The 26594-nt window shown below is 35.1% G+C and overlaps 3 protein-coding genes across 4 annotated transcripts; all 3 read right to left on the bottom strand.

Moving 5' to 3' along the window:
- Window positions 1-664: 664 nt before the first annotated feature.
- On the bottom strand, window positions 665-5777 carry LOC21391165 (branched-chain amino acid aminotransferase 2, chloroplastic). 2 transcript variants are annotated; one of them, XM_024167561.1, is made up of 10 exons: window positions 5516-5777; window positions 5345-5439; window positions 5031-5205; window positions 4070-4246; window positions 3842-3973; window positions 3068-3169; window positions 2499-2615; window positions 2013-2108; window positions 1436-1548; window positions 665-990 (listed from the first exon to the last, which is right to left on the bottom strand). In XM_024167561.1, exons 1-10 carry the CDS (start codon window positions 5639-5641, stop codon window positions 873-875), a joined length of 1251 nt encoding a protein of 416 aa, XP_024023329.1. In that variant the 5' UTR covers window positions 5642-5777; the 3' UTR covers window positions 665-872. The 2 variants fall into 2 exon arrangements, with proteins under 2 accessions (XP_024023329.1, XP_010099410.1); XM_010101108.2 differs by having other exon boundaries at window positions 3068-3166; window positions 5516-5775.
- A 2692-nt stretch (window positions 5778-8469) lies between these two features.
- Window positions 8470-14585, bottom strand: LOC21391164 (protein CROWDED NUCLEI 4). Its single transcript, XM_010101107.2, has 8 exons — window positions 14163-14585; window positions 12957-13166; window positions 12575-12828; window positions 12159-12429; window positions 11953-12036; window positions 9866-11772; window positions 9492-9729; window positions 8470-8646 (listed from the first exon to the last, which is right to left on the bottom strand). Exons 1-8 carry the CDS (start codon window positions 14367-14369, stop codon window positions 8605-8607), a joined length of 3213 nt encoding a protein of 1070 aa, XP_010099409.1. The 5' UTR covers window positions 14370-14585; the 3' UTR covers window positions 8470-8604.
- A 9091-nt stretch (window positions 14586-23676) lies between these two features.
- On the bottom strand, window positions 23677-25638 carry LOC21391163 (L-type lectin-domain containing receptor kinase IX.1). The gene has a single exon (XM_010101106.1). It carries the CDS (start codon window positions 25636-25638, stop codon window positions 23677-23679), a length of 1962 nt encoding a protein of 653 aa, XP_010099408.1.
- Window positions 25639-26594: the final 956 nt, after the last annotated feature.

Genomic DNA, 26594 nt, shown 5'->3' with positions numbered 1-26594 from the left:
TGTTTTTGTAAATAATTTTAGAGAAAATCTGGAAGTATACCCCTTAATTCACTTTGTTAGTTTTAGAATTCTGACTTGGAAATTAATAGGTAGATATTGGGAGCAGAAATACTATAATATATTATATTTTAAAGTGGTTAAATTTTTAGACTTTCTTTCTTTAATAGAATTATTTTCTGATCGTTGAATCTGTTTAAAATCATGTTAAATTAAAAAAATATACAAAACAAATAATTTCTCATACGAATTTAACAGCTGAAAATTAAAGAATTACCCATAGCTAATCCTATTAGAGAAACTCTCAAATTTTTATAATTTCTTGGTAAAGGGACATTTATCTGGATTTTTGATAATGTTTTCTTTTTTTAGGGGAAGGATTTTTCATAATGTTATGCTCGAAAAATAATGTTAAAAGTAAAACGCATCACAAAATTGTTTCGGCAGAAAGATATATTTGACGAAAATGCTAAATGCCAGATTTAACATAGAAAACGATCAAAATGCTATATGTGACACAATATCAATATTTGTTTCAATATTTTACATGACATTTTATTTACTTTGTTTTCTTTAGCACCGGAATAGAGCTCAGGTCATTTCGTTGTATTTGTTAAGTTGTTAAAACTTTTTTTCTTTCTAGTATACTTATATATTTCATGGTAACTGTCAGGAAACGAATATTATAATGCAAGAAAATTACTCGTCAAAACACATCAAATATCCAATACCACTTTAAAAACTATCTACAGATCCTTGAATGTGAAAGTAAACAAAACAACACATTTGTGTCTGACACGGGAAGGATGTAACATGAGAGTTTGCAAGACTCTGCAAAAGTGACCATGCTTACAACTTTTTTTGATGAATATTGTTTAGCTCAGTTCAACAGTCCAACCCATCTTGTCCTCCGTGAGACCCATCTGTAATCTGGTAAGCACGGAGTAGAGTTTTTGCGACACAACACCGACACCCCCATCCGCATACGCCACCCTGCCCAAACAACAGATGACTATGAGTATTATGCTAGACCTCGGCGCCAGAAAAAGAAAATACTGCTAGCCTCGAACGGTTGGGTGCATGAGTGTGTGCATGTGTCCAGGTTTGAATTTTAAGAGTTTTGTTTACTGTTAGTAAATTGGGAGCCATAGGCCCTAAAATAAAATAAAAAATGCACACTCTCTTGTAAGATGATAACCAATTAATAACGAATGTCGAAACGTCGAGGATTAGTTTTTTCCTTTTGACATATTTTGCTTTTGGCTTTCCACTAATCATCTGACTCCGTCTACTTTCATTGTTATGCTCTATTCTAATAATGAAATTTCCCTCCTAGTAAAGGCAAGTAAAGAATGAGAGCTCATTTCACTCCAACGATGCATAATGAAAAAAAAAGTGCTTTTGATGTATTGAACAATCAAAACCTGATGTACTTTACCTTTTGCCAAGGTAAGTGATACTGCCCACAGGTGACACAACCACAGCTGTTCCTGTACAAAATACTTCATCAGCATCAAGTAATTCATCCACAGTCACGAGACGTTCTTCAACCTGCATGTTATTGTTGGATGATATGTAAGATGAAGTTTTCAAGAACAAATATTGGAAGCCAGGAGATGTAGAAAAATTACATGCCGAAACAATTAAAAGAATAAACCAACGCTTCCAAGATTGAGAGTAACCCATTGTCTGTTAGATGCATGATATCGAGCCAGTTTGATAATGGTCAGAAAAACGGGTAAAGGTGAAGTTAATAGCAATACTAAGATGTTGCTGCATCTACAGGAGAATTGGGTGTTTTATGTAGACACTAATACAGAACATCTTTCATGATACTACTTGGGAGACGTTGCTGGCATTATTTTTAGCGTTTTCGGTCAGTAAAAGACACTGACAAACTTGATCAAAAATAATAATAAGCAACTTCCATATGGAAAAGGGAAATAGAAAAGATGATGGCATCTTAAAACTGAATATTAATCGATCATATCTATTACTAGTTAACAAAGAAGTACCTGGAACCCTTGGCTACGAGCAGTGTCAATGATACTCTTTCGAGTAATACCAGGTAAGATCGTCCCTTTTATTGCAGGAGTAGAGATAACATTACCCTGAGACAGCAAAAAAATTGGGTTTATTAGCAGCACCACAAACGGGGGAAAATGCAAAAACACATGCCTCAAGTGCACTTATCATGCGTGGGATGATTAAAGGGGTAAACAATCCACAATCCAACATCTCCAATAGCAGCATATATGGAAATATGCTTTAAAAAAAATAAAAAAAATAAATAAATAAAGAAAAGACACCAGCATATATGATCAAGCTTTTCTTTTGGCAGTGGTAAATTTGAAGCAAATCAAGTCTTAGTTGCTTGCCAAAGAAAGAATGATGACAATCTAATGACAAATTGACAATAGTCGCACATAATCATGCCCTGCAAATCAGCAATGTTATAACTGTAGAAGGAACCATTGAATACCAAAAACCTGTGGTATTACCTTCACAACAAAAATGTTGCAAGAGGAAACCTCCTCTAAATATCTTTTGTGAACACAATCAAGGTACAGAACATCTGAATACCCTTTTGCTTTTGCAGCAGATTGCGCCTTTAGAACCTACAATAATAATTGAAGGATTAAAGAGAGATGAATCAGTAACTTAACACGAAAACAGAGCTTCAAAACTAAAAAGTTAGAAGACAGTAAACAACTGTTTGTCTAACAGGGGGGTTGAGGTTTTGTTCAGACGTTCAGTCGAGTGCACATATAAAAATCTAAAGAATGTGAGGAGAAAAAGAAAAAGAGAAAATATTCGATTATAGAAAGAACAAGCAAGCCACCGCACAAAATTATTATAATTTTATATGTAATACTGTATCGACAAGAAATGCTAATTCCTAATACATTGAGAAAATTACCCCCTTGTAAAGAGGTTATGAGAATGTTAAAAATAAATTAAAAAGAAAAATAAAGAAAACTAGACAGTTGAAGTTTGAGATCCAATCATGTAACTTGAAGGATACAAACAATGACTAGCAAAATTGATTTTAGCAGAAAGTCTATCTTACTGCAGCATAGTTTCCTATAGTCTTTACACCTCCAGTACCACCAGGAGCCGCACGGTGCAATTCATGCTCAACTATTAGATTTATTGGTGCCACACCTTCCTGCTAAGAGAGATGTGACAATAAGAACGAGACACATGGAATAGTATCAAAATGTGCAAAACATATTTAAATCTGAAAGAGAAAAGATGCATGATATTTTGAGTGTAATTGCAAGCAAAATTCAATCTTAAGTATATGATATTAAATAATGATGGTTTAATATTCAACTTAGGACCTCTAGTACTAAAAATTTCAAAGGCTCGACTTCGACTTAATTTCTTGAATGGACTTGAATACTCAATGTAAAATAATTAGAAAGTAAGTCAATAGCAGGTAAATTAATTTATGAAAACATTATGTTCCATTTCCCCGACTGTAAGATTTAGACAATTTCATCCCACAGGAAGAATTTCAAGTGTTCGCTAACAGATTTCACAAATTTCAGAAAGAAAGAAGTTACTCTGTGGCTCCAATTGGACGTAAACTAATGAAAATATCTTTTAATAGTTATCAGCCACTTAGCCGGAAACCAGAATAAGCAAAAAGCAGATCGTGATTAGATTCATGTCAAAAAGTACTATTCCAGATAGAGATAGTTAATAATCAAGCATTCATCCACGCATCATCAATTATATGAACCAAAAAAGGAGAAAAATTAGTGAACTTCAATAAAGGCAGCAACCATCTATTTCAAAGGACAATACACTCCATCAAAATCAAGTAAGGATCAAAGACCTTAAAATAGTTTCCAACAGGTGACACATAAATCAAAAATGTGTACTCGGGAGCGGGTGCAAGGCCAAGAACTGCTCCACTCCCCATAAGTAATGGCCTGATATATAAGGAACCTTTTCCAGCTGGGGGAATCTGAAACAAGATATTAACAACTTCCTTATCTTAGTGTCCTACTCATAATGCCATTAAGAAAGAAAACACCATACACGCTTTAAAATTGTATGTTACCCAACGTTTGTTTGCTAACACAGTAGCCTTTATAGCATCCACGAACTGTTCAACAGTTGGTGATGGCATGCACATCCGTTCAGCACCAAGCCTCATCCGACTTGCATTTTCCTCTGGACGAAACAGAAGTATATTGCCATCTTCTTTCCTGTAGGCCTTCAAACCCTCAAACAACCCCTAAAAGAACAAAGAGGAGAAAGAAAAATCCGAGGAAAAAGATAGAGTTATTTTACAACCAACTCAAATGCTGTAAAGCTAAATCAGTTAAAATACGTCCAGAAATTGAAAGTGCATACAAAGTATGAGAACAATATAAGGTGTAATGACAAAAAAGGGTCATTGACGAACATGCATAAAAACATCCAAATAAGGCCAGGGAATACTACCAAGAGTCTTGAGATGGATAAGACTTTTTTTTCGTTTTGATAAAAAAAGCTAGTTCAATTGTTCTAATCCTTAATCAAGAATGTTGTTTTCCCAGAATTTCTTCCCTTTACATCGGAATTGTCCAACCCGTATCTCTTCCTTGGGATTATATTCTCGAAAAAGTCAATGCCCAAAACATACCTTTTTACTTGTTTATCTATTGTTATCCAACGATAACCAACACGAACTTATAAAACCGGGATTCGAATGCGGAGTGGAAAGGAATATCGACTCAACCACAACCTTTAAACATCGAAAAGGAAAACGTCCTAGGACAAGAAAATCCCGCTAAGAGTCACCAAAATTCAGCCTTTTAAGAACCATCTAAGAAAACGTACTTTAAGGCCAGAAATGGATGCCCAACATCTGCCTTCAAGAGAACTCAAATGAAAACAATGACTATAACAATAACAAGGATCATTACAGCACAACAATCATAGTACTAGTAGTATTTAGTAAGATTCTGGAATCAAAATTTCACATAGCAAAATTTAGGAACTTGAAAAAAGCAAACATTCAAGGATTTTATTTAAACCTGGCCATAGTTCAAAACTCCAGCTGAGGGATTCAACTCAATGTTGCCAAACCTCTGCAATTCACCTCTGGAGAAGTTTCCGCCTTGAGGACATCTCATGACGTACATGTAATCCGTAGGAAGAAATCCAAATCCGAGGTTGTCCCAATCTATGTCCGCTAATTCAACCGTTTCGCTGCTCCATTTTTCCGCCGCCGCCAAACAAACACATCAGAAACACACACACACACACACACACACACACACAAAAAAAAAATCTCACTTACTCGGATTCAACACACAAACCAAAATGATATAAAATGAAATGAAATTACCTGTAAGTATCGGACAACGTAGCATTGCGGCGAACAACCGGAGAGAGCAATTGGCACGAAGAAGAAGAAGCGAAAGAAATCTGTTGCTTTTGCAGCTGCAGAAAATCGGATTTCCGAAAAGTCAAATCAGGGGTAGGAAAAAAAAAAGCAAGAACAAGATCATCAGAGTACCTTGAGAGAATAAGGAGAAGAGGAGAAATGGCTTCTGAGAAGAAGAGGAGGAGAAGCAGATGAATGGCGGGAGGAGCAAAGACTGGAGTTGGGCTGAAGGCCAGTCAAAACGGCGCCGCTTTCCATTTCGCCTTCTTCTCCGTTTGTTTTGTCTTTCTGTTTTCTTTGCTGATTATGGCGAAAAGTAAGAAGGAAGGAGGAGTTTGGTTTTTTGTGCCGTCTTTTTTAACCTAAGCTTTTCTCGACTACTTTATTCCTATTATGTTTGGACTTTGGAGTTTGAGTTTTTGACGTCTTTGACTATTGAGTTTTGACCCAACAAACATCAAGAAATTACACTGTTTATAGTGCAAGAAAGAACTTTGTACAAAATTTTAACATGTTTTTGGAATATAAAATGGGTCCAATGATATAATATAATGCCAAGGAGATTTGAGGAATCAGAATAAAGCTTAATGGGGTTTTTTTTAACTAAAAATGAAAAAGAAAATTGTTTATTAGTGTTTTGGATAATTTGAAGATTCTTACGAAAGAAGGGAAAAATAATGAATTTGTGACGGGTTTGTTTCAGGAGAAAACTACTCCTGTGGGGAATCTTTTTATTATGGCTAAAGATGGTGTTGGGTCAATTTCATTGCCTATTTTTTTCTTGGCAAAAGTTTTCTTTAAAAAAAAAACAATCAAAATGAATCATGTTTTACGATGTCTTAAGAGCCAATTAGCTATTCTTTAAAAGAAAAAAAAAGATTTTTTTTATAGTTTCTGTAAAAATAAATTATTAGTAATTTCTTAATTTTCTACCATCAGAATTATATAAGAATCTATATATTTTACATATTTTTTTAATTTAATATAATTTTAATTAAATTTAAAAGTTAAAAATTAAGACACATGTCCAAAAGACTTACAGAAAAACTCCCAAAAAAAAAACAAATTAACTATGAAAAAGGCCTTTTGATTTCTTTTTAAAGAAAATGAAATAAATAAAGATTCATTGTGCGAGTCCACGTACATAAAGTTCATGTGCTATTATTATTTTTATTATTATTATTTTCTTTTTTTGCTACACAAATGGTTATCTTTATTATATTTCTAACAGAAATGTAGGGTGCACAAGCAAACGAATTGGCCGGTTTAGTCGGATGCGGGTTGGTCTCTTTAAGGGCGGGATGGAAGGTTTTTTGTATTTTCTATGGTTTCCAATATAAGAAAATGCGAAAAGATTGTGTGTTTGTTGAATTGCCGAAATTTTTTACATTGATTCATTTTCTTGATTTTGCATTAGACAGTTTACTACTGTGTTTAGAGCAAGAATTCGTGTTATGGTTTAGATCATAGTTCGTGACTTGTTACAGTATTTTCTCTCATAAAAAATACACATAAATTAAAAATGGTCTTAAATCATGATTTTAAACCCATGAACCAAACATTCACTAAGAGTTTTCCACTTTTTGAGTGCAACGTGTCGTAGAATATGCGCATCTCTTCTATTCTAAGTTTCACTCTTTTTAGCCTTTGTAAATGGGTTTTTTGTTAGAGGTAGTATAAATGGGTTTCAGAGTTTTTGACAATTTTATATATTATAACTGTATTAAAAAATCGTATTCTGTAATTTAATTTTATAAATTTATACCTTCAAATTTTAACATGTTATGAAATCTCCTATCCCTATGTCATTGTCATTGAGTCTACCGTCCTCATTGCAGAATGCCGCCACCCTTGTCTCTAACATCCCAATCCCCTCACAGCAAGCAAGGCGGTTGCGAGCCAAGACGAGGGAGGAGCCAGTGACTTCCGTTTTTCTCCTTTGTTTTATAGGGTTTTTATTTTTTATTATTCTTTTCTTTTTTTTTCTTTTTAAGGATATTTGGCTCTTTTTCATCTGCTGTAATGAGCATGAGTTTAAAATAGATATAATGTACAAAATTTTAAAATACAATGCACGCTTTTTTGAGACTTGAAACATGGTGTTCAAAAACTTTTTTTTTTAGAAAAAAAAAAAAACACCCATTATCATATTTCTGTAGAAATTTTTATAAATCTAATATTGTAGTTAAGGTTTATTTAGAAAAGATATTGTCTATTCTGGTATTAAACACTTGTATACTACGATCCCGCTTATTTCACTAATTCAAATTTAAAATTTGAATTTTACTACAATAAAAAACTCTCATAAACAATCACATCTAATTTTTTTACTATAATAAAAAATTCTCACATAAAATCACATCTCAACTCGAATCAGTAAACTAAACAAGCCTTACAACAATTTTAAAATGTATATCAAACTAACATCCCGGTCCCGGACTGCTGAATACTCAATTTTGAGTAAAGCAATGCTGAAAAATTCCTTCAGTAGATAATTTAAATGAGATGTGCGAAAATGACCCTTTTTTCCTAGGGACATTTTTTCCTACAGTATATATTTATGTAAAGCTTCCTATTTTTTAGAGAAATCTCCCTCCCTTTTAATATGCGTATACAGCTACGTTTCAGTGCTATTAACCTTTAAAAAAAAAAAAAAAATTTTAAAAATCAAAGTGCTATTACCTTTAAAACGCCTATTACTTATTGCAAGCTAGTATATTCACCTCTATTAAAAAATGTTCTTTCAGCCAAAAATTAAAAAAAATAAATAAATAAATAAACTAGCGCTTCATAGTCCATACTCCATAACGCAAAAAAGCTAACACAACCTCTTTGTCTGCCCTTCAAAGGGTGAAAACACAACCTCTATAAATTCCTCAAAAGATTCAATTCACACAGCAAGCATATACAGAGTTAGCTCACCACAACACAAGTCAGAAGCCATGACAACCGAGTGTTTATATATCTTCACTCCCAGTCAACTTTGTCGCAGCAAAAGAATATAGATTTCACTAACTAACTATATATATATATATTTTTTTTTTTTTCTTTTGTTTTTTCATTTGCAATACTTTGTTTTTTTACTTTGCCCTACAGTAGTCCGGGAAAAAACTATAGGTGCACTCAACAAACGGCAAGAACTCTTACAACTTACTGCTTTCATCTTGTCTATCAGTTTTACCATCATGCTTTCACAGTGTGGTTTATCTACACCACGCTGTCTAACCTTCTGTACACTGTTGTGGAATCTCCTTTCCCTGAGACTGCAAATTAAAACATCGATGCGGAAAAGTGAGAAACAAGACAAAGGAAGCACGAGTTAATTCCTACAATCACAAAAGGTTGTGCAACAGGCATGCAAAAATTGGCTGACCCCTATACGGATACAAGAATTTATTTGCGGCACGAATATCTTAGAACCATAGATTCATCAAGGACGGCAAATGGAGAATCATCGTGAATTGGATATGTAAACACAAGTAAAATAAACCGGATAAAGCAAAGAAACAATATTTCAACCAACTAATAACAATGCTCGTTTTATTCATAAGAGAAGATACTAAGCTCGAAAACAGATTTATTTCTGGAAAATAAAGCACAAAGATTTCTCAATATCACGAGTCTACATATAGCGCTTGACAATTGCCATAATGCTAACCACATTCCAAATAGCGGTAAAACGGGGCTCTCCAGGAGATGGGAAAAAAGAAAAATAAACAACTCACCAATGAAAGAACGGGTATAGAACCTAATAGGGGCTAGTATAAACTAAAAACGTGACCCCTGAAATGACAATGCTATAAATGATATGACAATGCTATAAATGATTTCTTTTCTCTCACGACGACGCTATAAATGAGGTCTTTAGATAGGTAAAATTCCTAGCATCAATCTTCATACTACCACCATAAGACAACCAGGCAGCATAAGGCTTCACATATGTGACAATTTTATACGATGGGCGGTTATAGCCAAGCAGGTTGATAGCAAGCAACGTATAAGAAAACAATAAAGTGAAATGCGAGGGGGGGAAAAAAGGCAAGCAAACATTTATAATGCATTATATTGTCATGGAAAACACAAAATGACAAGCAAGAATCTATATTACCTGTTTTTCTTCACCAGGATGGATACCCAGGTCTGATTCTGCACCCAAATTATTATGGAGTTCAACATTGTCTTGATGTTTTGTGTGGTTAGTTTCAACTTTTTCACAAGTAACTTCTGAAATACTAATGACTTTATCTACAATTAATACGGTTGTCGCTTCATCACCTTCATGAGTTTGTGCAAACGAAATTGATGGATGTTGATCTTCATGCACATTATGCTGTTGCGATGTACCACTGAACCAAATAAATAAATCACCAAGTCACAAAACGGCAAAACAACGATATGTGGATTGAAATATTCTTTAACCATCTATACACCAACAAAGTTAGAGCACCTAAAAAATCTAAGGTCGGATGAAATGTCTTGTACCTAGGCAAAGTGCTTTGTTCTAATGAAATTTCACTTGCATCATGTTGTTGCCTCCTTTTCTTGATGTTTTGCCCTTGCTCAAGAGGTGAATCAAAATCGTTGTTGGAAGATTTTTTTGCTCTTCGTTTCCTTCCTGCCTGGGACTCTTGCTGAGAGATCGAAGGGGCACACTTTTCACTCACCTCTTTATCAGATTCATCTTCAACATCCTGTATTCCTTTTGCAACCTCACATGTCTGAGGCACTTCAAGAATCACTTTTGGTTCTCCAAAAGAATATCCTGGCAGCTGCCTCTCGCTGACAATTCCCTGTAACATCTCATTTCCATTAAACACGTGATCATGATTACCTGAAGGATTTTGAGGTCCAGCTACCGTCATGCTTGCATCTTCATCACGAGGAATTTGAGAGCTCTCTTCATACTTTGATGGAAGCTTCTCAGGAGACTGCCTAAAAATTAAATCAGAGCATCTTCTGATCCACGAGAGACGTGCTGAAGGAGGAGGGAAAAAAACATCTGCTTTTAAGTTGGATGGAGAATCAGACCCATTGCTAAGGTTGTTAAGATTATTTCCATTGTGCAAATTGATTTCACCATCTTCTGTATGACTTGACCGCTTCACATACCTTTTTCTGGAAACTTTTTTGTGATTAGGCACTGAATTGGATAGTTCCATTTCATTTCGAGCCATATTATCTAAGGCACTTTTGACATTCTCCAGTTTCTCAAGTTCTTCAATTTGAGCATGAATCTCCTCTCTGTCAACGTGCAATAATTCCCTCTGTTCTCTCAATTTCTCCCTTTGCACCCTAAGTTCCTCAATAACATTATTTAGCTCAGTCCATTCATGGTTCCTTTGTTCACGTTCCGAATTTATTTCTCTTCTCTCAGCTTCAAGCCTTTTCATTTCTACAGCAACCTGTTCCAATTCTTTTGAGACTTTTTCCTTGAGAGAGCTAATATTTTGAAGCTCATTTTTCTTCTCCAGCTCAAAAGCCATCTCTTTTTCCCTCAAAGAACTTTCTAATTCTTCACGCTTCTTATCAATACAGTTCTCCAACTCCCTCTGCCGCATCTCAATTTCCAATAAGAAATCTGCGCGTTCTTGCTGCATCTTGTTGAACCACTCAGATCGCTCTTGCACCATCTTGTTCATGAAATCTTCCCGCTCACGGCAAAGTGACTCAACATCACATTTGTACTGATCCCGCATGTCGTCCTTCTCCTGCCTTAGACTATCATATTCATCCTTAATAAACTTGGAAAACACCAATCTCTCTTTTTCCACCCGTTCAGCTTCCTTCCTTAGTTCCTCTCTCTTTTCATCAATTAATTCCCACTCAGCTTCAAACTTCGCCTTCTCTACGGTCAACTTCTCTGCTTCAGCCATTAGCTCTAGTTTCTGAGCACGGATAGAATCTATCTCATCCTTTAGGTTTGACTCAAAAAGTGATAACTCAATTGTTTCTGTTTTCAAAACCTCAAACTTTTCCTTGTCACAATCAAGTTGTTGCTTTTTGTCTTCAAGTGAATTCAAAGAGTTGTTCAGCTCTTGCTTCATTTTGATAGCCTCTTCTTTTTCTCTTTGTAAAAGAACTTTACTCAGCTCAACGTCCTTCTCAGCAGCTCTCAGACTTTTTTCTTTCTCTTCAAGAAAACTTGACATCTCCGCCACATCTTTCTCCCTATCAACCAATACGCTTGACTGAACTTCCAAGTCATGTTCTTTTTCTTTGACTAGGTCCTCACGTTGACAAAGATCCACCTCCCTCAATTCCCAAGCCCGTCTCTTAGCCTCCAGTTCATCTTCTACCGATTTGCGTTTCATCTCCAGCTCAGCATCAAATGCAGACTTCCTTGTTCTCAAACCAACTTCATGATTTGCAATAACCTTATGAATTTCATTCTGCAAAATCCATTGAACAACAATTTTAAAAAACAAGTAATTAATTATGAGAATAATACTTACAAAGTATCTTAAAATTTTCCCTTTTCCTCCCTACAAAATAATTAAATAATCAGCAATGAATACAGCAAAGCTTAATGTATGGCAGACAACACGAAAACAAGAAGGTAAGAAACTCACAGACTCCTTGCTTGCAAGCTTTTCCTCTGAAAGAAGTAGGTCTTTCTCTTTATCATTTAACAAAGCTTCCCTCTTACCTAAAACCTGTATACGTCGAAATAGATATTTGTTTTTACAATATATTACTTGCAAAATACAGACAAAATATAATGAAACTAACACCACCATTAACAAAGACTCAGAAAGATAAAATTCAAAGAACGAACCTCCTCTCTTTTTCGTAGGGAAACCTCTATCAGCTCTAACTTGGATTTCTCCTCACTCATGGCTCTACGCTCCTCCTTGATATTTCTTTTTGTGTCCTCCAACTCTTTCTCAAGTTGATCTAGTTTCTGAGATCGACTGAAAAGGTAATCTTCCCGCTGATTTAACAAAGCTTGTGCTTCAAGTGATCTATCCTGTTCCTGTTGTAAAGATTTCTGCCTTTCACATAAAGATTGTCGCTCAAGACTCATCTCCTTCTCTTTTTCATCACAACTGTGATAGGAGAAATGTAAAAAATTAAATAAAATAAAATTGAAATACATAAAAAGTTAAAGCAAATAAACAGCAACAAATAATTGAGAACATAAAAAAGAAAAGCAAGCAAGCAAATAAACAAGAAGATGACTCAAGTACATACTCCAACTTGAAACTTTCAATGCGCCTTCTAAGATCATCTTCACGGGCTTCAACTTCCTGCAGCTTTCTTTCAGCAACACTGCGATATCGACTAGCTTCTACTTGTAAAGATTCTGCTGCATGCAGCTTTGCCTCGGCCTCAATGAATTTCTTATGAGTTTCTTCCATCATACTATTTGCTTCAGCCAATTTGCTCTCAGCCCCAATCTTAGTTTCAGCGGATTCAGCGCGCATTTCATGCAATGCCTTTTCAAGCTACAGATATACAAATAAATTGGGAAATAAAAGGGCTAAGACTACGATTTTAACATGCAAGAAAAACCAATCATTGCTTAAAAATAATAATAATAATAATAATGATAGAACAACAACAATAAACCTACACTTGCTATGCACTCTTCCTTGACTCCTATCGCCTTCTTCAGCTTCTCTTCTCGCTTCCTTGCCTCAGCCAACACAGTCAACTGTGAAGCTTGATCACGCTTGGACAATATTTCAACTGTCTCGGCAGAGGCTTTAATTTGCTCATACTTAGAAGTGAACTCCTTCCTTTCCATTATGAGAAGACCCATGTGGTGTTGATGATCAAAAATCTATATCACGTGATAAAAATTTCAATAAAAGGTCAAAAACGGTCACAATCATTACAAGAAAAAAAAATGAATCAACACAGAGTTCAACCGCTCATATTACATGGATTCTTGTCTCAGGATTATAATTGCGCAGGATCACAAATCAACAATGCATGATGCAACGAATAAAAGTCCACATGCCTATTATAACACATTAATCATGTACATTATAATCACCATTAAGAAAGTCTATTTCAGTTTTAGTGCAAGTGATACCTTAAGAACAACTCCACTCCAAACAAAAAGAGGAAAAAAGGAAACAGAGGAATGAACTTATTTATATGGTAAAAGAAGTCGATTCCTATTACGAGATATACTAATGTGTTTAAAACACATACATAATACATTCATAGGTACAAACACAAGAGCGACCATATGCATAGTTACAGAAGTACATAAATACCCATATAAGGAATAATACACCTAAATTTCAACATATACGGAGCCCCATACATACATAAATACACAGATGTAGAAATACACTTTCCGTTAAAATGAGCGATTAATACGGCCACACACAGCATAGTGAGATTGAATTATTCGGCCTAACATCCATTCATTCAGATTGCAGGTTATACCATACACCTTAATTAACCAACATGGGCAAATTTCTCTGTTTTTCCAGACCTTAAATATAGATAAATACGATATCGGAATTTCAAATTCTTCGTTTTCCTTTCCATATTTGCTTGATATTCAAGAAAGCCTCCTCAAAAGCACCACATTGATCCAACACACAAGAAAAATCAAGCAAATAAACACAAACACCACAATCACCACAGGAAAAAAAAAAAAAAAAAAAAAAAAAAAAAACCCCAAAAAAACCAAAAAAAAAAAAAAAAAAAAAAAAAAAAAAAAAAAAAAGAACCTTCTTCGAGCAAAATAACGAAAAAAAAGTTCTTGAAATTCACAAAATTGCAAAGAACCGCAAAGCAGAAAAATTAGGGAAAAGCGAACCTCAGCTTCAAGCTTAGCAATATACGCTATGAGCGCAGCCTTGTCTCTTCGCCGAATCGATTCCTCATCGAAGCCAGCTTCTTTGAGACGCTTCCATATAGCTTCGTCGCTAAGAGGGCTCTGTAAAACCCTAGAGCCAGGCGTAATCGACAGTGGCCGACCAGAACTCGGCGTCATCAGTAGCCGCTCCGACTGCGGACTCGCCATTTCCCGGCGGCCGATCAACGATCAGAAACCCTAGACTTTCTCTCTCTTCCTCTTTCTCTCCTTTTTTGGGCTTAGGACTTAAGATTTTGATTCCGTGCTCAGAAATCGTTGATTGATCTGGTACTCTCAAGCTTTCCACTTTTTTTTTTTCACTTTCTTGCGCTTTCTCTCTCTAACTCTCTCTCTCTCTCTCTCCAGGACGAGTGTAACGACTACTTGGACTGAGTTGGGAAATAAAGAGCTGTGTTTTAGAATTACAAAAGTAAACGACGAGACGGAGAAACACTATTGTCCCGGTTGTTTTTGATAAAGACAAGAAGATACGACGTCGTGGAGAGAAGTTGGAAAAGGCGATAGGGCAGAGAAACGCTATTGTCCGGGCTGTTTTTGATAAAGACAAGAGAATACGACGTCGTGGAGAGAGGTTGGTAGAGATTTTAAATCCCCCCAAATCTTGTTTTAAGCGGTGAGAGAGAAATTTAGGAGAAATTAATTGCGTTTAAGACTAAATTAATATGAAAGTCAAGGTAGATCCCACTTTTTTCCTCGGGAAACAATTAGAAAGAGAGTTAACCGTCAACGTCACTTCATAGACGAGATTTTTTTTTCTTTTTTTTTTCTCTTAGAAATTAGAAATAACTCGTTGAAATCTTTCATTTTACATTTTCAAGAATGATTATTTTATAAGAATAATATTAGGGACACAAACTCTAATTTTTGTGTAATAACTAATATGATATATGAGTTATTTTTTTTATTAGTAAATATATTTTTTTATTATTAATTGACATGATAATCTTTTAAATCACATTAATATAAAAATGACAACTCACGTATTATATTAGGTGGTACATAAAAATTAAAATTAGAACTGTGTTCTTTATAAACGGAGCCAAAGCTAGCCCAGTGGGGGCAATTTTTTTTCCCTTTTAAATCTTATATATATAATTAAGTATTATATTATATTGGTAATAATTAACCCCCACTAAAATTAATGTTATAATCTTATTCCAAACTAAAAGCCCGATAAATTTTTTATTTAGTTATTAGCCTCTATTGATAAAAATTTATGGTTCTGTCACTGGTATCCTTAACATGTGAATCTTTTTCAAAATGTTTCCTAATTGTTTAAAATCTTTTTTAACACATCCGATACATAAAAAATTATATATAGAAGTTCACTCTAATTTAAATTAAATTTGTATGTCCTCTTTGTATTGGTGATAACACAATCCTAATTATTGTATAAGGGAAATAAGCCACACACACACACATATATATATATATATATCTTTTGAGAATGAAAACATGAAATCGTTCTAAAACGGCATTTCATATAATTAAAGATAAAAAATAGAAATGAAAATGATTTTTTAGTTTAGTGTAAAATATGAGAGAAATAAAAAATGACTTTTAGTTGTTTTTCATTTTTTGTTTTCGTTTTCTCCTCTCTCTGGAGAGAGAGACCTTAATAGGTTTTTTTATACCGAAAATAATCTTTTAATAAAACTACCAAACGCGTTTTCAAAAATGATTTCTGTCAGAGATTGAAAACGTTTTCTTTTCCATTTCCATACAAAAAAATAAAATCATTTTGTCTTCTTGTTGCCAGTAAAGCATGTGACTAACCATAACTAATAACTGATTAATCATGCCTCTATATATATATATATATATATATATATATATCCTAGAGATATTGTCTTCTTGTTGCCAATAAAGCATGTGACTAATCATAACTAATAGCTGATTAATCATGCCTAGCAAACATGATTAGGCACTATATTATAACAATAACATATTGTATACCACCTCTCACTTAAGTTGATGACTAAGCCGGTAAACCTAATGCTACAAATTCACCTCATGTGACTTCAATCCACACTAAAATTTTTAATCCTTAATACTTTCGAAGTAGAACTACCTTCGTAATATAAATATCCTCATAATACTTCCTAGTCCTTAATTTGTCATTCTTATTAAATAAAATTCCACTAGACATTGATAAAATACTTCCCATATCATCCCCCACGGAAATGTCTCCGAGATTAATAAATCCATTCAAAAATCTAAAAGTAACCAAATTTCATATAAAAAAACTAATAACTATTATTTTTCTTAACTAGGCTAGTAGCTCAAATAATGAATATTACATAAATTTTTTGTTTTGTATAATTTTTTAATTTAATATGATTTTAACTAAATCTGACAATCAAAAACTGACTCTACTGGTAACCCAGTTTATGGGGAAGGTCGCAAAAATTATTGACCCTGATTTTTTTTTGTTTTACTTATAATAAATAATAGCTACCCGGCATGTAGTAAGTCGTACTTAAATGGCACTTCTTTAGCTCGCTGTTGAAGATGTGATATAATATATATCACATGAGTCTCGTGTATAGGGTAAAATATGGACATTTCAGTATGTTGTGCGGAAAAATATGATTTGACACGTCGGACAACAACAACGCTCCATGTGGCCTTGCAATAACCACGTCAGCCAAACCGTCGACTCGTCATACAGCCGATCTAATAAAACCTCAGCTTTTACTCAACTCACCCACATTAGGGGTCTCGTTAAGGTCAACCGTGTAAAGGGCGGCGCCTAGCCTAGTTCTCATCTGGGCTCATGAAGCCGGCCGTATATACATAAGGCCAGCTGGAAGCTAACCGTATAAACGTGGGACCCCCTGAGGAAATGTGTGCACTGAGAAGAAGTTTGTAATGTAGGCATTAATTACAAGTACTTAAACAATTTGACGGTGGAGGGTTACAGGGAGTGCAGAGCCGTAATGGAGGACTAATTAGATGAATGAACAGTCCAAAAGGCTATTAGCTGGCTATGGGTCTAGGCCCATAGGATGGCAAGCACTCGAGTGGAGGTCTACAGAGAGGTCTACAGAGGAAAACCGCCCATGAAGTAAACTTGGGCTATAAAAGAGGGGCAAAGCCCCAAGCTCGAGAGCTTCTTCTTTTCTTTTACATATGTAATTGGAGAACAGAAAATACATACAACGAAACAGTGGACGTAGCTCTTGATTAACAGAGTGAACCACTATAAATCTTATGTGTCTTCACATTTGAGTATCGCTTTTCGTGTTATTCTCCACCGCAAAAGTACAACACACACTTCATAGTATCAATTACACTTTCACAATCAAATTTTGGCCGGTAACCTCATGGGATACCAAGAAGTAACCCGGCATAACCCAGTTGACGAAATTTAACCGTCAACACAGTATATTTAGCAATGAGAATTTTATGGTAAAGTAGGAGAACAAACATCACGACGAAGCGGGGAAAAAACGAAATGCACCTCAACAAGAGAGAAGAAAAAACAATAGCATTGTCCTAATAATAATTTTCTTTTAAGGAAGATTTAACTGAAATTTCGTATTACACCCTACATGTGACGCTCACTTAATCTATTCCGTCCCATTTTTAATAGTAAATTAACAAAAGGGATATTTGTTAAAATTCATAAAACATGGTGGTAGCGATACCTATAAATAAAAAAGTCGGGATTAAATTGAGATTTGTCCTATTTTTCATAGGGCAATAAAGAAATTGGCACAATACAGTTTGTTCGGTTGAAATAGAAAATCAATATTAACTCACACATTACAAATGTAATATAAAATAAAAGTAATAGAAAGACCATACGTGGCACGACATATTGGGTGCGTCTGGAACTCGTTCCAAAATGATTTTACTTTTTATATGAAAATGAAAATGAAAATGTTTTCAATCTCAGACAGAAATCATTTTTGAAAATGCGTTTGGTAGTTTTATCAAGAGATTATCTTTAGTATAAAAAAATCCATTAATGTCTCTCTCTTTGCTCAAGAGAGGAGAAAACGAAAACAAAAACTGAAAAATGACTAAAAGTCGTCTTTCATTTCTCTCTCATTTTACACTACACCAAAAAATCGTTTTCATTTCCGTTTTTTATCTTTAATTGTGTCAAACGTCGTTTCTCTTCCGTTTTTATTTTTTTCTCAAAAAACGTGAAAAATAAAAATAAAAACAACTCCAAACACAGTCATTGTTTTGAGATTTACAAAACTAAAAACTATATAGCTCCCTCTTTTCTTTTCATCTAATTACAAATGCAAAAGTAATCTTCTTAATTAATTGAGGTAGAGCATTTATTAGTATTCTGTTTGCACAGGCCATTGAACATCACCAATAAGCCCTCTCACAACCGTTGTAGTACATTGCAATGGGTTTTACTTGGCTCACATCTATGAAACACAAGAACAATGATTTACGAGTTATAATTATCATTAGATGAAAGGAACATATTTGACTATATTCATAAAAAAAAAAAGATAAAATAAAATAAAACGTAGAAACATTGCCTATATTATAACTACATCATCATGAGCATGCAAACATTTTAGTGAAACCGCAAATATTGCTTACTGTGTCGTTGTGTGTACATTACCTATACATACATATAACTATATGACTATGATCAATAAAGAATTTTTGTATAGAATGTTTTTATAAAAAAGAAAAAAAAAGATTTATGGATAAAGGATATATTTATGGATAAAGGATATATACCAAATCCAAAGTTTGTGACCATAAAACTTTGCACAATCCCGTTCATTTCGCTGATTCGAGTTTAGAATTTAAGTTTTGTTACAGTAAAAAGCTCTCAGAAACAGTCACATCTAACTTTTTTGTTACAGGTTGGCTCCGTTCATTTCGCTGATTCGAGTTTAGAATTCGAGTTTTACTACAGTAAAAAGTTCTCACAAACAATCACATCTAACTTTTTTGCTACAGTAAAAAGTTCTCACATAAAATCCCATCTCAACTCGAATTAAAAACTCGAATCAACGAACTAAACGGGCCCTTAAGCTCTTACATAAAATCACATCTCAACTCAAATTACAAATTCGAATCAGCGAAGTGAACGGGCCAATAGTCCTCCATTTTGTCAATTCTATAAATTCATAGGCACAATTTTCGGAGCATATACCCATATACACTCTCCGAAATCATAACGTCTTTTACTTCTTTGAATGAAATTCGGGGGATCTTGGAGCCATCAAATATTTTTTTAGTGAGAGGATCAAGAAGTTGGCTTGTAGAAAGTGGAGGAGAGACAGAGGCAGAGGAAGGATAAGTCATTGCTTGCACAATGATTTGCACAAATGTTATGATTCTAATCATTATAATCGCAAAATTAACCCTAATACTCACATTAGTTTTAGCTATGTCTCACACTTCTTTATCTCTTTTCTCAACTTGTGTTATTTCACAAATACTCTTAAACAAAAAGGGTAAGTAACCATAACTTGTAGTTATAGGCTTTCAAACCTTCCATGTTAAAAAAAAAAAAATTTTGACAAAATTGTAGAATTTACCTTTGAGAGTGTATAACTCTGAATTTTTACCTCTCATTTTTTATTAACACCCTTTTACTAGTATAGTTATTTGACTAAAAATGTTATTAATCAAGAGTTATAGATAGAAATCCTGGCTCATGTACTTTTAAAGAGTATTTGTCTTCTTTCCCCAAAAAATTTCTTATTATTAGAAGGGGGATTTGTTCTTTATTAATAAAATTAAAATGTCTTTGCAGACCTTTCATGTTGATGTTAATTTGAAGTGAACTTTGTTGGTAGGGCTGTTCATGGGTTGGGTTGGTGCGGGGTAAGACTTTTTTTTCCCCGCCCCAAAGGGTGCGGGTTGCACATATTTGGCCCCAACGATGTTAGAAAAATTTCACAACCCAACGATGTTCGGGTTGGGTTGGGGCGGTGCGGGGTGGGTTGGGTGGTCGGTTTCAACATTCAAAAAATCAAAGACTTAAAGTTCAATATAATATTCAAACTTCATTATTAAATAGAAATAGCAACTATCCTTATCAGTCCGGCGAGAGAGCACCGGAGAAAGTGGGCAAGACGGTAGCCGAGAGGACTGAGCAATGAGGAGAGAGTTATGAGGGGGTTCACGGGAGGGGAAGAAGAGGGAAAACTGAAAAGGAAGAGGTAAGAAGAGGGGGTTCACGGGAGGGGAGACCGAGAATGAGATTGTGAACCCTAATGTTAGTGAGCCTAGGGTAGAACTTAGGCAGTTTGGCTTGGGCCAAAAGCTTGGGGGTATGTTGTGCGGGTTGGGTTGGGGATTGCGGGTTGTTATGGGCCCAACCCGCAATCCGCCCCAAACACTTCGGGCCAGAGGTATAATGAGCCGCAAATTTAAAAATAATGCTGCGGGTTACTTTTTTCGGCTTGGGTTGGGGCGGGGTGGGTTGGGTTTGCGGGCTGTTCGGGTTTATGAACCGCCCTATTTGTTGGTTCTAACTTCTAACAAAGGGACGTAATTTTTTTTTGAGGGAACAAAGGGACCTAAATTAGTGTCTTTTGCTTCCGCCATTAGCATAATATATATATTTCTTGTAAGAATTGTAGTGATTTAATAGCTAATATGTTGGTAATTAATTAATCGCGCTATAGCTCCATGTGCTCAAATTTAGACCAAGATCATAACAACTTTTAGTAAACTGCACTGGTAAGTGTTAAGCACCGTAAAATCTTATTGGAAAGACTCGTCATGTCTACGCAGTTGAAAATTTTCTTTTTTAATTTGTTCCTAATTTTTAAGATTTCACTAGTAGTTGCAGACTTAGAAATTTATTCCACTATTTAGGAGCGTAAATTGAGACAACCTTAAATGTGGCACGACAAGTTTTTGAATGAATTTCGTCAAATTTTTTTTTTTTCAAATTAAACTGTTATATCTCTACCTGTGTTGTGCTTTTTGGGTTATAAATTCAAAAATTTTCCTTTAAATAAAAGTTTTTGACTCTTTCATGTGGAATATAATTCTAACGGTGCATATTCAGAGCGTTTGTTGGCCATGGAAACTAAATTCCTGGAGACGTCATCTTCTTCTTGCCCGGCAAAATGGTGGAGTAGTTTGATCTTGTGGGCGGATTCTGAATCTTTTTGTGTTTGTTTTTCTTTTCATTTTTCTAATAAATTAAAGTAGGGTTAGTTTGAGTTGTTTAATAGGTGTCAACCTAATCTAGATGTGTTAAGTCTCTCTAATCTCTACTTCCCTATATCTCCATTTACTAAAAAGAAAAAAAAAAAAAAAGAGAGAGAGAAAAAGTTACACTAAAAAAACCAGTACATCCTAACTAGGTTGATACACGCAAGAAAACTCATCCGACACTAAACCTTCCACTTAATATTATTAATTAAAAATAAAATGAAATATTCAGTCTTGATCAGAAAATAGAAATTACATAATTTGAAAGAGGAATAAGCGAACGAAAAAGAAGAAATAAAGAACTAAACAACTCTATAGGGTCTACCCTTACCCCAAACCACAAAGAAAGGGGCCTCATTTAAACCTTAACAAGGGAAAAAAATGCGAAAAACAAGATAAAAAAGAAAGAGAGAATTACATGTTTTACTCCATAATTATCAAACCTTCTAATTCTACCTTTTAAAAAACTCTACCCCTTTTATTTATATGAGATATTTTCATCACAAATTGAAAAGATTAAAATAGCCACAGATTATGGATCATAACCTGATGGATCATACTATGACTGACGCCGATGTAATGTATTAGGTTATGGATCATAACCTGTCAGGTTATGGTCGGAGACCCGCCAGTGGCCGATATAATCTGTCAGGTTATGGCCGGCGACCGGCTAGAAACCCGCTGGTGGCTGGTGTAATCTGTGAGGTTATGGATCATAACCTGTCAAGTTATGACCGGAGACCCGCTGGTGGCCCGTGTAATATATCAGGTTATGGATCATAACCAGTCAGGTTATGCCGCCGGCACATCTTATAATTTACTAATGGACTATTAAGGGTAACTTTGAAATTTTAAAAATGTTTAATTTAACTATTTTTATTATTTTATTTTAATTGTAAAAGGGTAGAAATCAATAAGTTAATTTTTAGGGGTTAGAAATATATTAGGGTACCTACTTGAGGGGTATTTCCCTTGTTTTCATTAAAAAAAAAAAAAGAGTGCATTTCTAGATGAGGAATAAAGGAAAATCTCCGACATCGAAATCGATAAAACAAAAGAGGCGACTAGTTCTCTATAATGAACAATTGCGAAATGAAATTGATCTCTTATCATTGTAGAGAAATTAAAAAAGTTTGTCCTCAAGGAATTGCCCACTTTGAAATTCATGTGAAACTTTCAATCGCATCCTAAGTATTGCCCACAAAACAGCTCGGACGCCTCCAATTTCTATTCCTTAACTTTCAAGTCACGAAGAATTGAAGAAGAAAAAGAACCGTTATTATTAAAAAGATCAATCACATGACGAGTGAGGACAACCTAGTCGGCTGTAAGCCCTTCTACCTCAATTATGGGTCCTCACATTAAAGTGATGGCATTTCCTACTCCTCTTGTATCAAAAAAAAAAATCGATCACATCTCAGTCAGAGATAAATTAATCCATTAAATTTCCACAACTTTATTAAATTAAGGGAGAAAGAGGGAAATAGGCCAAGATTTGAGATGAATTAAAATTAATAGGCCAATAGTTTACATAAGTTAATAAATAGGCCAACTTACTATTTCCGTTCATAACTTGTCTGGTTATGAACCATAACTTGACAAATTTGTCCATAACTTATCTGGTTATGAACCATAACTTGACAAATTTGTCCATAACTTATCTGGTTATGAACCATAACTTGACAAGTTATGGCCTATTAATTTTTATAACTAAAAATTGGCCTTTATACTTTCTTAAGCTTTTCATATTGGCGTATTTTCTACTATTTTCCTTAAATTAATTAAATAAGAACCCAAATTAATGAAATTGTTATCACGGCCTCAACCTACGACAATTAATTAATTAGGTTTTCATACAAAACAATTTTTAAGATACAAACTGGTCATACTTTTGCTTAGTTGTAGTTTTTCTAATTGTTAGAGCTTCTTTCAAGGCATTTATCTTTGACTTTGTATACTTTTTGATGCTTTCATTCATACATGATGTACACACACACACACACACACACATATATATATATATATATATATATACACCACTTCACATATATCTATCTTATCTTAGACAAATTGAAACCGGCGGAAAGGGGGATAATATATATATATAATTGGAGAACGTCATTGATATTATTAATTTCTATATACATATCATTGCATGTTTCATCAACTCGTCATGCTAGAATAAGGAACTACGACCACGGAAGAAAGAACAAAACTTCTGAAATTAACAACAATTCTAAATTAGCGAAAAAAAAAAAGCACAAAAATTATTAACTTTGAAACATGTAGTACTATTTCAGCGGCCGGCATCGAGACTTGTACTCATGAAAGGCTCGCCGGAGCTCACCGACGGCGAAGGCACATGATAAACAGGAACAGGCATACTCGCCGGAAGATTCGGCCAAGTGGCCTCAAAATTCAGGACCTGAATCGCTTGCTTTATCGACGGCCTTAGACTCCGATCGGGGTGAGCACACCACAACCCAACAATCATCGAACACTCGACTTGTTTCTGATCAAAATCTAGTTGTATTCTCTCATCCACAGCCATGGCAAGCTTTCCTTTCCCATAAAGATCCCAAACCCATTGAACCAAGCCCATCTCCGAATCCTTCTCCGTCAGATCCACCGCCTTTCTCCCCGTCGCGATTTCTAAAGCAACCACTCCAAAGCTGTAAACATCAGACTCTTTACTAGCTCTTCCTGTGCTGACATATTCCGGAGCCAAATATCCTAATGTCCCCACCAACCCTGTTGTTTGCGGACCAAGCTCATGGTCCATAAGCCGAGCTAGACCAAAATCGCCTAGTTTAACGTTAAAACTAGAGTCTAACATTATATTGCTTGATTTGACATCTCTATGAACCACACAACGTTCCCATTCTTCATGAAGATAGAGCAAGGCCGAGGCTAATCCGAGCGAAATCTTGTACCTTACGCCCCAAGAAAGAGGACTTATTCGCTTGTCGAATAGGTGAGAAGCTAGGCTTCCATTCGGCATGAACTCATAGACAAGTAGAAACTCACCTCTATCATGACACCATCCAATTAGTTGCACAAGATTTCTATGCCTAAGCTGGCTGATGATCTTCACCTCCGTCAAGTACTCCTTTTTGCCTTGCCTAGACCCTCTCGAAATCTTCTTCACCGCGATCAAAGTGTCCAAATCCGGCAAGTAGCCTCTGTAAACTGCTCCAAAACCTCCTTCTCCTAGCTTTCTTTCTCCAGAGAAGTTGTTTGTAGCCTCGGCAAGATCCTTGTAAGAAAACCTTCTTGGCCCTGCTCCTCTCTCGAGATCGTCGTTGTTTATTGATGCACAATTAGTACTCTTCGCCTTTTCTCTTATCTTTTGCTTCCGTTTGCTTAACACTAGGAGTGTTATGATAACCAAAGCAGCTATCAAAGCCCCACCTGAAACTGTTACACCAACTATGAGTCTTATCTTTTTCCCAATATCATCTCCACTTTTTTCTTTTATCTCCAAACTTGAGCTGAATTCCCATGAATTGACAACTGCCCTCTCGCCATAAACACCAGTAGTACCCGAGAATCCAATTGTGACCCACTGAGGCAAAACCTGCATCAGATCGATGTGGTAAGAAAGGCCTGTGACATTCTCCCTCGGACTAGTTTGATAACTCCAACGAGCGCTCAGACTCTTTGTCGACGCGTTGTACGAAATCCAAACATCGGTGTTATCGTCGCTATGCTTGCTTGCATTCCAAGGCGTTGTAACTGCCGAATGAATCGAGTTGTTGTTGATACCGACGTGCTCGTGAGGAGGATCCCACTCGGGGTTAACGAAGGAATCGAACTCGATCATAACGATTTGGTTTCGCGAGGAATCGCTCGTGGTGGTGTTGAAGAGGCCTAGAAACCCTCCAGCTGAATTGGGCGGGATTTGGAATCCAACAGGAGCAAGAAAAAAGGTTATTCCATGGCCATATTGTGAGCCTTGAGTTGTGATGGTAAAGGAAAAGTGGGTTGTGAAATCAGCAGCTTTTCCTGTGTGAGGGTCATAAAGAGGCACTTTCTCAGTATAAGTTGCCCGGCCAACTCTACAAACGTAGTTTACTTTGTTGATTAGTTCAATGGCTCCAACAGAAGGTATGGCGTCTCCTTGGTAGGCAATGCGTGGGTCATTAGAGTCAAACCGAGATATTTGGAAGTTGAGGGGATAAGAGGAAGGAATAATTAGGAGAGATATGAACAGAAAAGTGAGACGATTTTTTATGGTGTGGAAGAAGGTCATGATCATGGCTGCCTTGATGATAATGGAGAAGAACAAGTTTCAGACTTTCAAAATAACTGCTTGCTTGCAACTTCATCTTATGAGGCCATATATACACACATATATATCAGTGATTTTTCAATAATACGCTTCCATCGGTGGTTACTTATTAAATATAAAAATTTATAATTAATTATCATGTATACATTTTTGGTCAACTGCTAAATTTATTACAACCGTCTAATCAATATTATACGGTTAAAACAATAATACACACTAATAAATAAATATTAGATTAACTATTAAAATTATATATATATATATATATATAGAGAGAGAGCTTATGTTGTAGAGGAAATTTGTTTGAATATTTGTAGAAAGACTTGATTCAGATGTACTGCCGGATTAGTAGAGTCAACGCTTGGAATTGGTATATAAATATTTCTAACTATTGTGATGATTACAACATGAAAGGGATTTATTAATTCTTGCTTTGGCATTACGAATTTATTTTGTTAATTAACTATCATTGACAAACTAAATAAGCGACCAAAATCTAGGGAGAAAGATGATGATAATGCACTCCAACTACAAGTTCAACCTAATTCAATAGTGGTCTGCCAGGAAAATACAGGTGATAAGCATCATAAAGAAATGTTAAAATTAGAAAAACAGTTTTTTTGTCTTTTCTTGCAGAGTTGACCGTAATTAAGGTAGGCAATATCTTAAGAAAAGGCCTTTATTGTTGCATAGTGGAATGATTCCTTAGTTGTTATCTTTTTCCCTTACTAAAAAAAGGCGTTGTTCAACAATTATATTACATTTGCTATATAAATAATGAATAGAGAAGAATGCAATATATATATTATCTTCGTTTGCATCTCTCAACTAAAAAGAAATAAATGTTATGTTTAGAATTGATCATGTTTTTGTTTTTTACGTTTTTTGAGAAAGAACAAATGAAAGCATTTTTAAAACGGCGT

Source organism: Morus notabilis, unplaced genomic scaffold (assembly GCF_000414095.1).
Source record: "Morus notabilis unplaced genomic scaffold, ASM41409v2 Scaffold300, whole genome shotgun sequence".
NCBI lineage: Eukaryota > Viridiplantae > Streptophyta > Magnoliopsida > Rosales > Moraceae > Morus > Morus notabilis.
This window is presented reverse-complemented; position numbering and strand designations above follow the sequence as displayed.